General features: G+C 35.2%; 1 protein-coding gene across 1 annotated transcript in view; it reads right to left on the minus strand.

The window, feature by feature from the left end:
• Nucleotides 1-4,200: 4,200 nt before the first annotated feature.
• Nucleotides 4,201-13,144, minus strand: part of UBL3 (ubiquitin like 3) — a 47,809-nt gene continuing 38,865 nt past the window's right edge. Inside the window, exons 2-4 of the mRNA XM_011301485.1 lie at nucleotides 8,875-8,983; nucleotides 7,630-7,794; nucleotides 4,201-6,760 (exon numbers count right to left, since the gene is read on the minus strand). Of these exons, the coding sequence (XP_011299787.1) occupies nucleotides 6,696-6,760; nucleotides 7,630-7,794; nucleotides 8,875-8,983 (339 nt within the window). The 3' untranslated portion in view covers nucleotides 4,201-6,695. The remainder of the gene's footprint in view (nucleotides 6,761-7,629; nucleotides 7,795-8,874; nucleotides 8,984-13,144) is intronic.

A 13,144-nucleotide genomic window follows, 5' to 3' on the forward strand; every position in this document is an offset into this window, starting at 1 on the left:
CTCCCCTGATATATTTTTTAAAATTTTGAATTTTTCACTTTCAGCGAATACCTTCTCGATTCTCATGCTCCCCTGATACGTTTTCAAAAATTTTGAATTTTGAATTTTCAGTGAATATCTCCTTGATTTTCATGCTCCCCTGATACGTTTTCAAAAATTTTGAATTTTGAAATTTCAGTGAATATCTCCTTATTTTTCATGCTCCCCTGATACTTTTTCAAAAATTTCGAATTTTTCAATTTCAGTGAATGCCAAGTTCGTAACGCAGAAAATAACATCCACTCCGTCGTCTTGATGGACACCCCAACATTGCGTGTGGCGCTCTCCCTCTCTTGGGGTGCAGTACTACGATGCCGTTGGGGTCAGTCAAACCCCCAGAAGTGAGCCTCTACTTCAGTCAATCCTGTCTGTGTCCGCCTGTGAATGAAGTCTCATAGAAACGCCACTTCAATTTTTTTATCAACACGACTTTCGTCTTCGGAAGGGAAGCACAACGACATCTATTCGGTGATTATTTGATTACCACATAATACCAAAATCAATTGCAAATTAAAAAGCTTTTTCGCGTTTTAGGCGAAGTGAAATGGGAATCCCCTGTGTTTTTATCATATTCTTAATTTTACATTTCGAGTTTGAGTTATTTTTAATTGTAAATTTTTCATTTTTTAAAGCAAATTCATTATTGAGAGATTTATTACTGGTCTTTGATAATTATTAATAGGATTAATATTCTGGAAATTAAGGGGATTTTAAGGGAATATTAGAAAGCGGTTCTCTGGGAATTTTCAGGATAAAGTTATTATGTTGAAATAACATTGAGTAAAGAACATGCAAAACGATAAATAAGTGAATTTTTCACTGGATTGATAAGACAATAAAAACAATCATTGATGATTCCATCAGGTTTTTAACTTTATTTTCTTTATACTAATAACTAAGCCATTAGTTTTTTTTTCATCTTGCAGTTAAAATTCTCGTTGATTTTACATTAAAGACAAAAATACGATCTAATATTTACAAATGAGGTGTACAACGTAAGCACATTATTATTATTTTTAATAATTTTCCGTTATTTTTTTTCTTCGGTAATAATTTTCGCGAAAAATTAGACATTGGTATTCGTTATAACAGGACACAGTAATTTTCTTTTCGTTAATTATTATTGTTAGGAATCAAATTTTTTCCCCCTTTCGAATTTGGTATTTATATCAATGGATTTTAGTTGATTAATTTTAATTATGTCTATTTGCATTCTTAAAAGTTCTTATGAGGTCGTGAACGAGTTGAGAGTATGAAATCTATCCCGCAAAAAAATATGTTCTCTTTTCATTACGTTTTTCATTATTGGCTTTTCCTTCACTTTCACATTTGTCATTAATTCATCATCCGTGTGTCCAAATATAACGAATCAAAGTTATTCAGTTTATACTCATCATTGAAATAATAACGAACTTACAGATATATAATATATATATCAGTATTTTTTTTATCCATTTAATGGTAGTTCATTTTTCTCTTGAAAAGAGTCTAAAACACTTACTAATCAGTTTTTCTTTTTCGAAATATTAATTGGTTTCTATGTACAGATGAATATTGCCTAAGTGCTAATAGCGATGAAACACAAATACGTGGGTGTTTTTTTTTAATTGTTACATACGCAAACATTGAGGCTTGGAAAATGAAAATAACGTGTTTTCATCTCTGCCGAACAATAAAAAAAAAATAATTGATAGGACGATAATCAGAGAAATGAAATCACTCCCACATGACCTCTCACTCGAAAAATAATTATCGGTCAATTTAGATCGAAGAAGTAATAATACTTAGTTACATTGCGGATATAGAAATAAAATTTTTGTGATTGATGTAATGCTGATTACATTATCACATAAATCTTTGCACTCGGTAATTGAATTCACCATGGACAATTAATCTGCAATCAATCAAATTTCTCCACTTTAATCACTCATTCTCGCTCTCTCGCTCTTTAGTGTTAATCATGCCTTGAGTAATAAGTTTAATGGATAATTTTGCATGATACATTTATAAGTATTTCCTTCCCTACACATATGCGATAGCTATGGATATCTAGATTTAGACTCAAACGGGTAGAATGTAGGCCACACTACACGTACCAATGACAAATGTTGAATGTAATTGAATAAAAGTTTCAAATAGCAAATGTAAAAACTGAATAATCCTCGGATATTATCAGACATTATCAGATGATTAAAGCCACAATTTATGGATGAGCATTTTGGCATTACTTTCGGGAAGCTCTGATATCCAATTAATGTTTTGTTCAGTGTTAAAAACAACACACAGCGCATGAATTTGTATATTGTTCAACTGTCCATGCGAATGCACGCGTTTCATTGTAATAAAACAATTATCCACTCAGTGCATTAATCTTGACATAAACCGATGGAGCAAGTTCCATTGTTTCATTTACAGAGGAATGATCCTTTTGTTTTACTTTCATTACGATAAATTATTAATGAAGCTGATAATTAATGCGGCCACTCCCACGTTTTCTCAAAATGTTGTATCGGCACGAACGAAATAATCGATATACCATTTTTTTTTCAATCTTCTCCTCCGTCCGAATACTTCAGCTTGTCTTTAATTTCGAGAAATTACGCTAACAGGACGGCCAGGAATTCTTCCACTGTTTCATTTATTTAAAAACAATAATAATCCTGCAAATCGTCATACAGTAGACTTCCGGTTTAGTCCCGCGCATGGGGCTGTAGGGGAGACGAATTCAGAGATAAACTAAATTTTTTCATAGCGAATTCGAATAGGAGAGAAATTTAATTTTCGGTTTTATTTTGCGCAGAATTAAATTCCGCGATGGACGATACGATGGATGGTCTGCCTCTTGTAGTCTAGAGGTATTAGAGTAAACCGAAAGATACGCGAAAAAAAAAATTGAGGAGATGTGCGACTATAACGGAATTCTACTGTAGAAGCTAATTCAATACCGATCAACATGATAACCAATGGATATTCAACTAAAGAACTACAACCGAGATTCTTCTCCCTCTTTATTAATTATCTAAAATCCTCTTTGTTTAACAATTATACTGAATTACAATCAATGACGACAGAGTGATCCAGAATTTCATTAAAATCGATATTAACTCTTGTGATACGATTATCAATACAGAATCACCTCATTGGTAGTCTAATAATAAATTGAATTATTTTGTACAATTTTTAAAGTCTATCTAATAACGAATTTATCAATTGAATTTGGCTATGGTGAATTAATTTCAACGAGCTGAGTAATTTAATAAATTGGCATTGCATCGAGGATTCATGAAAATTTTGTGGATTTTCTTTGACGATTAAATTTTTGCAATTGAGAAAAAGTTATTAATTCGCATCCATCGATTACAGGAATGTTGTTTGACCCCAAATCATTAAAAATTAATAACTCGTACGTCTGTCCGTCTTTGGCTGGCGCCTAGGAGTTTCTATTGATCGAAATGATGATTTTCAATATATTGGTACCATACCACACGTACAATGTGTTTTTTTTTCATTAACAACTAATAAATCCCCGAAATTTGTGATATTCATATTTTTGGTATACAAACACCCTTGAGTTAATTTCGTTGTGATTTTATTTGAGTCATGAATGATCGAATAAGTTGACTTTTAAATCCATTAAGTTCATCGGATCAATTGTCTCGAAAAATAATAAAAGAACAATTGCTCTCTAATTTATCTCAGTGCTCATATTTTTGCAGGTGTTGCTTTTTTTTTTGTTTTAATAAAAAATATAAAATGCTCGTCGCACTTGCCTCTTGTTTTTCTTCACGAAGAAGTCATTAATTACATGGGAAAATGCTCTATATTTTTTCGCTCATCAATGAATAAGCTCAGAGATCATCGAAGCGGTGTACAAATCATGATTTTCAGCGTGCAAAGATCATTCGAGTGAATATTGTCGTAAAACATCTCTCGTACTTCCGAAAGAAGAAGAATCTACTCATAATTGTGATCGAACTGACCAATTAAATCTACAACTATACAATGATTCTTTGAAAGGTGATGAAACAATTCCATTCTTATAGCATGTTGACTCCATTCTACAAACACTCATTGAGCGCTTCAATTATCAATCCAATGAAAAGATTTGTTTAGAAAAAACACAAATACGCCACTTTTGTTGCACTGATCAGTGATGTTATCTCAACGTACTTCATTCAAGGAAACATTTATTTGCGGGTTGTTCTTTCTTCTTTACAATAATCAACTTAAAAAAGAAAAGTGACAAGTGAACACAATCAACAAAAGAAGATATCCAACTTGCAAATCATGTTTAATCTGTGAAGAATGACACGAAAGTTATGGATCGAATGATTTTAATTTCAGTTAACAATTGCTGGAGTATGTGCAAGCACGTATTGTTTTTCATAAAGAAATAACTCGGATTGAATGTTTCTTTGTTTATTATCATTATAATTTTATAAGAGCTTTTAAGCATTCATATAGGAGTTTTAATCGTATATCATTAGGGGAATCGTGAACTGTGTCTTTGAGTGGTCTTCAATAATACTTTGCGCATTTGAATCGCAGGGAGAAAACGAATAAAATGTTGCTGATATGTGTTGAAGGCCAAAGATCACGATTCATTTATTCAAAACAGACGAGATGTTTTATATAATTTTTATTTATCGATTCGAACCTATTTATCGTTCAAATGTCGATGGAGAACAAGGTAACTGATGATAATTTTATGTGAAGGATAAGTAGGAGAAACATAAAATTATAGGTAATAAATAAAGAGAATTCTAATAGTCGAATTGTTCTCGATGAAATTACACTACACGAGGACAGTAATATATACATATTTTGCTTTGTTTTTTTTTTTCTTCATTTCGTTACGCAGGTAAGAGATATAGTACAGTACAGTTAGTAATAGTTAGAGTATGTGTAGAGTAAGCTAAAACGTATCATAACGGTTCTTTTAATTCCATTTCTTTGTTATCATTTTTTTGGGCGTTAATAATCTAACAAACGTCTTCATCTACGAATGCTTTTTCACCCGTTGCTTTTGGGTATAAACTTGGGACTACGAGTTACAATTGCCTTTTTTATTCCTCAACTCTAGGCCCAATTGCGCAAAAAATTTGGACGGGGATTATTCATTTGAAATTTAAACTCCACTTCGTCAATTGTCTCATCGTATTTTCACCTGGGAAGGATTGGCGGCAATAGGGGGACGAAAAAGTAGCTAACAGGTAATATATTTGAGATTTGATTTAATCATAACTACCATAAGAGATCCAATGTCCATTTCCTCAGCAATTTTAGTTTTTCCTCACCATCTGTTACACTGAATCACTAAACTCTCAAAGTGGCGTTGTAATTACTCAATTTTCCATATCATCATCTTGTTTCACTAAATTCATGATAATAAAGTCTATAGTATGAGAGTTCAACTGCTTGTCAACGTGTCTCATACCAATTTTAATATATTTATATATATTTATATATAATTTTAATAATAGTATGTATATAATATTTACTACCTGCATATCACAACATAAATTTATTCATTTTTCATCAATCTCGCTCAAAACACATGCACTCCTGTTATTTTTTTTTGTCATTTTCTTTGAAATCATTATTTTTTTTCTCAATTGATTTACTTAATCTTTTATTTGTCACAGTCTCACACACATTTTCCGGTCTACAATAATTATAATAACGCTGCGATAGTTGGATAGTGATTGAGACTTTAAGCACTGTAGCATTTTATTTTCTCTCCTTTGTCTCGTTTGTTTTATTATTCAGAGAGCATTTCTGTGCAGAGGGGAAGAGTAGGAGCAATGAATACTACATGATATTAATTTATTATCCCCTGCATGCGCTGTTTTTCGTTTGGTAATGAAATTTATTTATTTCCATCGTTAAAATTATCTCGGTAAATTTTTTTATTTGTACGCCGTAGTCATGCACCAGGAGGTCAATGAACTTTTGAATTACAAAAGGCATTTGAAACATATTAATGGACTCGTGGTGCGTCTAGCGGCACTCAGTTATTCTTTTTCAAGCGAGAATGAGGCGTATCTCGGATGTACTTTGATGCCAAATGCATGTTTTTTCTTGTTATTCGTCATTATTTCACGGCTATATATCTCATGAATTATTGACAACAATGAGTCACACGTGGCGATGTAATTCCCCTCATTGGGCATAACTGGCAATCCGTCGATTCGAGATGTCTAGAGACAAATTAATATAAAGTTTGGCTCTGACGCTAGTCTTTATTCATTTCATAATCATCTGATTATCGATAATTCAGTGGTCATAGCTTTAATCTGGATTACGGAAACTCGTCTCGACGGTGTAGTCAACACCATTAAATCGGTTTGTTACTTTTATTTTTTCCAACAATAAATCTAATGTCTAGTAGAAAATATGCATTGGCTCAATTTTCATCTCACGTGGCTGGTTATTCAATTGGTTTTCATTACTTATCCACCAATTATCAGTTATGGTGAATTTCCAGAATGCTTGATTTTTATACTTCATTTTATTTAGCTACACTGCTCATAAGCTCTCAGCCACTAACGATTATACATCAGCCATAAAATCTTAGAAACCGTGGCCCAGCTTGGATTTCTCATTGTCTCACATGTATTAATTATGATCTCGTGGTAATCCAAGGCGGCCAATGTTTAGAGTATGCAGCATGATGCTGAGCAGCAACTACTACCGCCTCCTTTACTTTTTTGTCTCTCGTCTGCAACAGATTCAATTTATTCCATCAGAATTACACTTGTTGTTTCAATATTCACGTAATCCATAACAGAATCATGAATGGAGATCAATTTTTTATTAATTCTCGAGAAGTTGGAGAAATCGGAGAAATTGTTGGTTAATTATTTTTTGTATTGATCTTTGGTACCCCAGCAAGTGCTCGATGCCAATGTAAAATTATTTTTTTTATAACAAATTAATGAAGAAGAAAGAAATAGCGGATTGTTTACATCTTGGAGCCTGGAGGTAGTAGAGTGAGGAAATTCAAATATCCACGGAAAAATAATAATGCATTCGCAAATTTGGAACTATCAGACTCCAGGAAATGAAAACAAAAACAAACAGATCAGTTAAATTCTCTCTCTATCTTATATCTGTAATGCAAAAATTCTCCCTTGTCCTTCTCGCCACTATTTTCGTCTTATCTCCATTTATCATTCCACTATTGAATTGTTCAATTGAGATAGATTGATATCTATCACTGGATTTGTGAAGGATTTGGGTGAAGGACGGCTGGGTAACTCACAGATGACAAGAACTTTGCAAAAATATTAACAATTTAATGGTCTTGCGGGACGTGCATGTATTCGCCATGGGGAAGAATACCTGGGGAATTCAATAAATATATTTAGTTTGCGAGGTCATACCAAAATTTCAGGGAAAATTCGGGGCAAAATGAGACTAAAATGAAATTCTGTGTAATTCCCGCATTTAAAATGACGATTCAAGATTTTTGTACGGAGAATTTCTTTTTCATTTCATTTTAAAATCCATTTCATGTGAAATTCTAGATTAATGAAGAAATAAAGAACGCAATGACTCATTTTTTCAGGTGATTTTTTAAATACATACCTTGTGAATTAGGCTCGGGCAGGTTTTCTCGGGGTACCAGATGCATAACTGTTGTTTTTCCAAAAGGAAGACCGAGTGCATCGAGCCTAACATTGCTGTGTAGAAAACGTCCCTGATAAATTAGCCGGAGAATTTCAGCCTTGGCAACTGCCTCCTCCGTCCAGTCTGCAATGAAAAAAAAAAAAGAAAATTATGAGAGTCATAAGGAAAAAATATAACAACTTTTTCCCCCTTTTTCTTTTTGATCTACATTCTCCCCCTCACTTCCGCACTGGAAAAATATATCCTATTTCATACGGTGGCTCAATCCTCCCTATCCAACGAACAGACATTGCACTCGAGATAAAAGTTCACTTCAAGACCACTGAGAAACTTCCTTGAAGAGCGTGAAAGTGCTTCCTACATGAGATACACTCGGTGGATATAATAGGCCGGGGGGAAAAGAATGAGCTAAAATAATATTTTGTGGGAAACTTGCGCTGGTAGTTGGGGTAATTAGAGATTAATGGAAATTCAGGTATTGCAACGCGTGCAGCAGCGAAACGAACCGTTACATATGGAGATTATTATCGCACTGGAGATTCTCGGGATTACAATTTTCGACGTTGCAATGAGAAAAAATCGAGGAGAGAAAACGGAATGACGAAAGACAGCACGTGTGGTAATGCGAGTTAAATTCGGAGATTATTAAACATTTTTTGATTCCTGTTCTCTCTGTACAGATCTGAAAATTTTATATATTCTTAATTATTACTCGAAAACAAAACGGGCAATCGAATCAATTTTTTTTGGCTGTATTCAATGATTCGGTTTCTACGACCAATAATTTTTATTCGGAAAAATATCAAACCGTTGATTTTTTAATAATTTTAATCCGTAAGCCTCCATTTTAACAGGTGAAGAGGTACCGAAGTTCCGAAAATTCTAAACTGATTTAACTATTAACAATAATAATTTAAACTACAGAGTAAATATACCCGACAACTTTGAGTGAATGATCGATAATGGGATAATTAGTGCGAATTAGTAGTTAATTTGAAGGATTAAAGTTGCGATGGTGGAGCAACTATTTTGTTCATAAATATTCCTTGACAATAATTCAGAAAATCAGATAATGCCGAGACCGCACTAGACAATAAACGGATTACTCTCTGCAGGATGAAACTTCCCGGTCTGTCCCATTAAATTAGGTGAAACAAGTGGACAAGTACTAAAGCAAGAGTGAAGTTATAAATTAGGACATACCTTCAGGCCAGTTCTCAAACACATGATGAGCTATGTCCCCCACAGAGTCACTTGGACTGAATAGGAATTCTTTTGTCTTACCACTCACAAGGATGAGGCGTAGGTTTATCTGAAATCAGATAAAGAAAATACGAAAATTTAATTAAAGCTCATTCTCCATCTCCACTCGGAACTTTTTCATTCCAATTATTATTTCATCTCTCTTCATGAAATGAAGCCACTGAATGCATCGTGTATGTATGAATTGTTGTGCCTGAATGTAACGCAAAAACGTGACTACTGGGTCATTCGCCAATTCACTCTGAGCCGCAAATGCAACGACCAATGTACACGCGTGCTCTTCAAGTTTGCATGAAAATTCTAGCTCCCGCTATTTTGAGATTTTCCCGGCGTCTTTCAATCCTCAAATCCCCTGGGGTTAACATTCGCCGTTTTCTCGAGGAATAAATTCCCGATAAATTACCCATGAGTTACGTAATTTTTCACATCAATCGCAAAATGCACCTGAAAAATTACCGACACCTGTCGTGTGATGGGAAGATACGGTAAACTCTCGCGGAAAGCCCTTCTCATTCCAAAGGAGTCCTTTTTCATTTTTATTTTTTTTCTGAATATTAATAACAATTTTTAGTAAATTTTTATAGAAGCCCCTTTTAATCTCGAATGAATCGCACGTGCGGACGATCTCGTAAAAACAAAAATGGTAGACTAATCGAATTCGCGGGGTTATGTCACATCACTCTATACACCGGATACCAAATTCAAAACCGTATAAGTTTTTATGAATGTCGCCACGTAGCCTCGACGTTCCGCATCGTACAGTTGAAATCGGCTGTGAAAATTCCGGAGAATTTCCCTCATAAATTTCCCCCGCGCTGCATAATTCTCACCATAAATTTTACGACTCCGTAATTTCCGGTGCGATTACAGGGCCTGTAATCACGAGTTCAAAGCGACTGTAATTAGCGGTGAAAAAAAAAAAACTTGGCAATGAATAGGCGCCCCCCGAAAAACTTCCAACTCTCTCATTCTCTCGTGAATGCGAAATGGACGTTCATGAGTACATGATTGAGATCAAAGGGTTCTCGTCAATTGAAAGCCAAAATGTGCTTATCAATTCGAATCAGTTGGCCAATTACTGGAAATACTGTGACCCATCGATTTGGACAGAAGAATTCGTGGATTTCTCCAATTATATTCGATCCGCTGGTGAATTTCAATGAAACATAATAAGAGTCCATCGGAATAACCAGCATTTGAAAGGATCATGGATTTTCCAAAGGATTATTATTCAAAAATTTTATCATCCGAAAATAGAAGAGTGCGCGAATATTTTCAAGTATTCGCCCGTTTATTCCTGAAATGAACTCGCGTTCAGATATCGGGACAATCGTAAAAATTATGGATGATTTCGGATTATAATTTATCGAGGAATACCCGGATTGTCGACCACTATGTAAAATTCGAAGACGTCGACTTAAGACTCTAAATCCGTAGCAGATTCGCTCCATGAATTATAAAGAAATCATTCAAAAATATCCGTCTCGCGGTATCTGAATTAATGGAAGAGTGCATAAACCTGTGGTCCAGCGTCCCCTGAAAATCCGAAGCCAAATAAATAAATAAACAAACCAAAAAGGCAATGCCATCCGTTACGATAGTCTAATCACCCTCGCAATATTCTCTCCTAGAAATCCCGGGAAAAAAGCCATTCGGAATAAATTTCCATTAATGTACTATACGAAACGTCAATGTTTTTAAACCCAAAAAGATGAGTATCGAATCCCATTAAAATCTCTGCTTTCCCCATATCGATTACCTGCAAATTCCCCTCCCCATGACACATGTATTCCGTGACAATTTCATACAGCCGTGTACATAGCGCACTGGCATAAAAAGCATAGAGTCAGTCCCGAAGGTTCTCTCGTATTTTTTGTTTCTACAACTAAAAAAAAAAAGCAGGTGGGAATGAAGACTGAATCAACTTCTTTCTCTTACAGTTTTCCACCGCATTCACCCGCTGCTGTAATACTGTTGCCAGTCGTCCTGGGATCACGATTCTCTAAACGGTACATTCGCACAGCGTGTCGAATAAAACGTACAGTATGAAAGGCGTTGGTGGAAAATAAAAGAAAACACGGGAGTAAGTTCAAACGCATACATACACCCGTCACGTTATTCTCTCAGTGCCGGTAGTATAACTTATGCTGTGACTTTTAACGTTACCGGGTCGTAAAGAGCTTCACGGTTCTTCACATAAATACATAAGGTAAATGTGTGTATACAGGTAGTTGTGGGGAAAAAGGTATTGTCAAGATGCCTCACACCTATTCTGCCACTTCCCCGCACCAACCTTGTCGCTAGCCTTCCCCTAGTCTTTCCCTAGCCTCGCCCTGGCCTGTCCCTAGACTGCTCCTGCCTTGACGCTACCCTGTCGCAAGCTTGCGCCGTGCCCGCACTCACGCTTGGTAAACCACCGGCGCTCCTGTATTCCGATGATTAGGAAACTTCTGTAATTGGGTTTTCGTTACGGCATTGAACGCAAACCAAGCGAATTTTATGGGCTTTTGAGAGTACCGTAAAATTTACTGAGTTATATACATATCGATGCGGCCGATTAAACCCGGTATTTCGTGTTTGAGAAAATCGTGGAGCTGTTGAAGGTAATATTTCGATTGAGGGCTAACTGAAACTACACCAGAAATTGTTGCTCATGGTTATACAATGTTCGTTATAAGGTACTCAGGATGGATTTATGGGTAATTAATCGAGGTTAATTGCACTTTTATGTCTTTTTTGGGGGTCGGTGAACGCATTTTCAACGAAAAAAATTCACTTAAAATTTGACAGCAGCCAGTGGTGATTATTCCATCTGATTAATACTAAGAATATTTCATTGAAAATTTGTTATTCAAATTATTGTCGTTAAAACGAATTACGAGCTATATACATGGGCCAGTTTAATATATGGAATATATATCTCTTAAAGATTTTCATGTGTGAGCGACCAACACCTCAGGTGTTATTATTATTATCAAAGTTCTATTTACTCAAACTAGTAAAAAGTGAATGGAATTTCATGGAAAGTTTAATACTAATCTCCCGGAGAGCAGCCACAAGTTCAGGGTAGAAATCTCATGAAATTTAAATTCTCCGGAAAATCCATGGGAATTTCACATTTTTAATGCACAACAAGCCAGGAGCTCCACAACTTACTTAAACTTGCAATCGAAACATGAATGTTCAGTGCTGTACAGCCTATTCCCCCGAATTTTCTCGGTTCCTCAAATTCCCATGGTAAAATTCACCTTGAATCTGATTTCGATTAATTTTATCGTTGAATTATAAATTTTTGTTGTAACTGTCAGCAGGAATTTGGATGTGCAGTGGAAATTCTGACAATAAAATTCAACGCGGGGGAGAATTTACGGGAAAGAAGAAATACAACGAAATTACGGAGAGGTACAGGAGACAGTTTGAGGATTGAAGAGATGTTTCCTTCCTCCTGGAGGTTTATCGCTGGTTCATGTACCAACGGTGACATACAGATGTTAATCAATCACGACTGTGGGTGAATCATCTTTTAAATGTCAGGAAGAAAAGGAAAATCTGGGTCGAGTATGAGGTTCGGTAAGTTGGTCGACTAATCATCATCAGTAGCACAACTTTTTCTCACTCGGACTTCTTTCTTCCCTGCCAACGGGGTTTCAGGCCCAAGGCGTCAGTTATAATGTCATATACTATAAATGGTGCAACGTGTTTGTACTACATTTTCTGGGTCAAATGAGGATTATTTAATAAAGCGCGGAAATTACAGAATCGGAAAACCGTAAAATACAACAAAGATCTCGACATTTACAAATTAAAAAAATCGCTAATTACGATTCCAAAAGCATAAATTATGTTATCAAATCTTGTGGGTATAAAAAAATCATTAAAGCTGAATTGAAGTTTAACCTGAACCCCCAATTGTCTGAAATTCTGAAGATAATTGAATAATTCAATAATTTTTAATTGAAAAATTGACTGATTGAATGCGAAATTAAAATTAATTTAATAGTGTAATTGTAAAGACTGGGAGTCAGTGAATGATGGTTTGGCTCAGCAAAATGGCTCTGCCAAACGGCTTTGACAACAGAGCTGGGGTCATAATGCATCAGTTTTGTCATGGCGATGGTTATACTGATATCTAGCCCTGACCCGATAATCGATATGAGCTCCAATCGCTCAGATGAGACGAAGCTTGGAGGTAACAGTGAGGACAGGGCTT

This window comes from Fopius arisanus, unplaced genomic scaffold, assembly GCF_000806365.1.
Source record: "Fopius arisanus strain USDA-PBARC FA_bdor unplaced genomic scaffold, ASM80636v1 scaffold00001, whole genome shotgun sequence".
Classification (NCBI taxonomy): Eukaryota; Metazoa; Arthropoda; class Insecta; order Hymenoptera; family Braconidae; genus Fopius; species Fopius arisanus.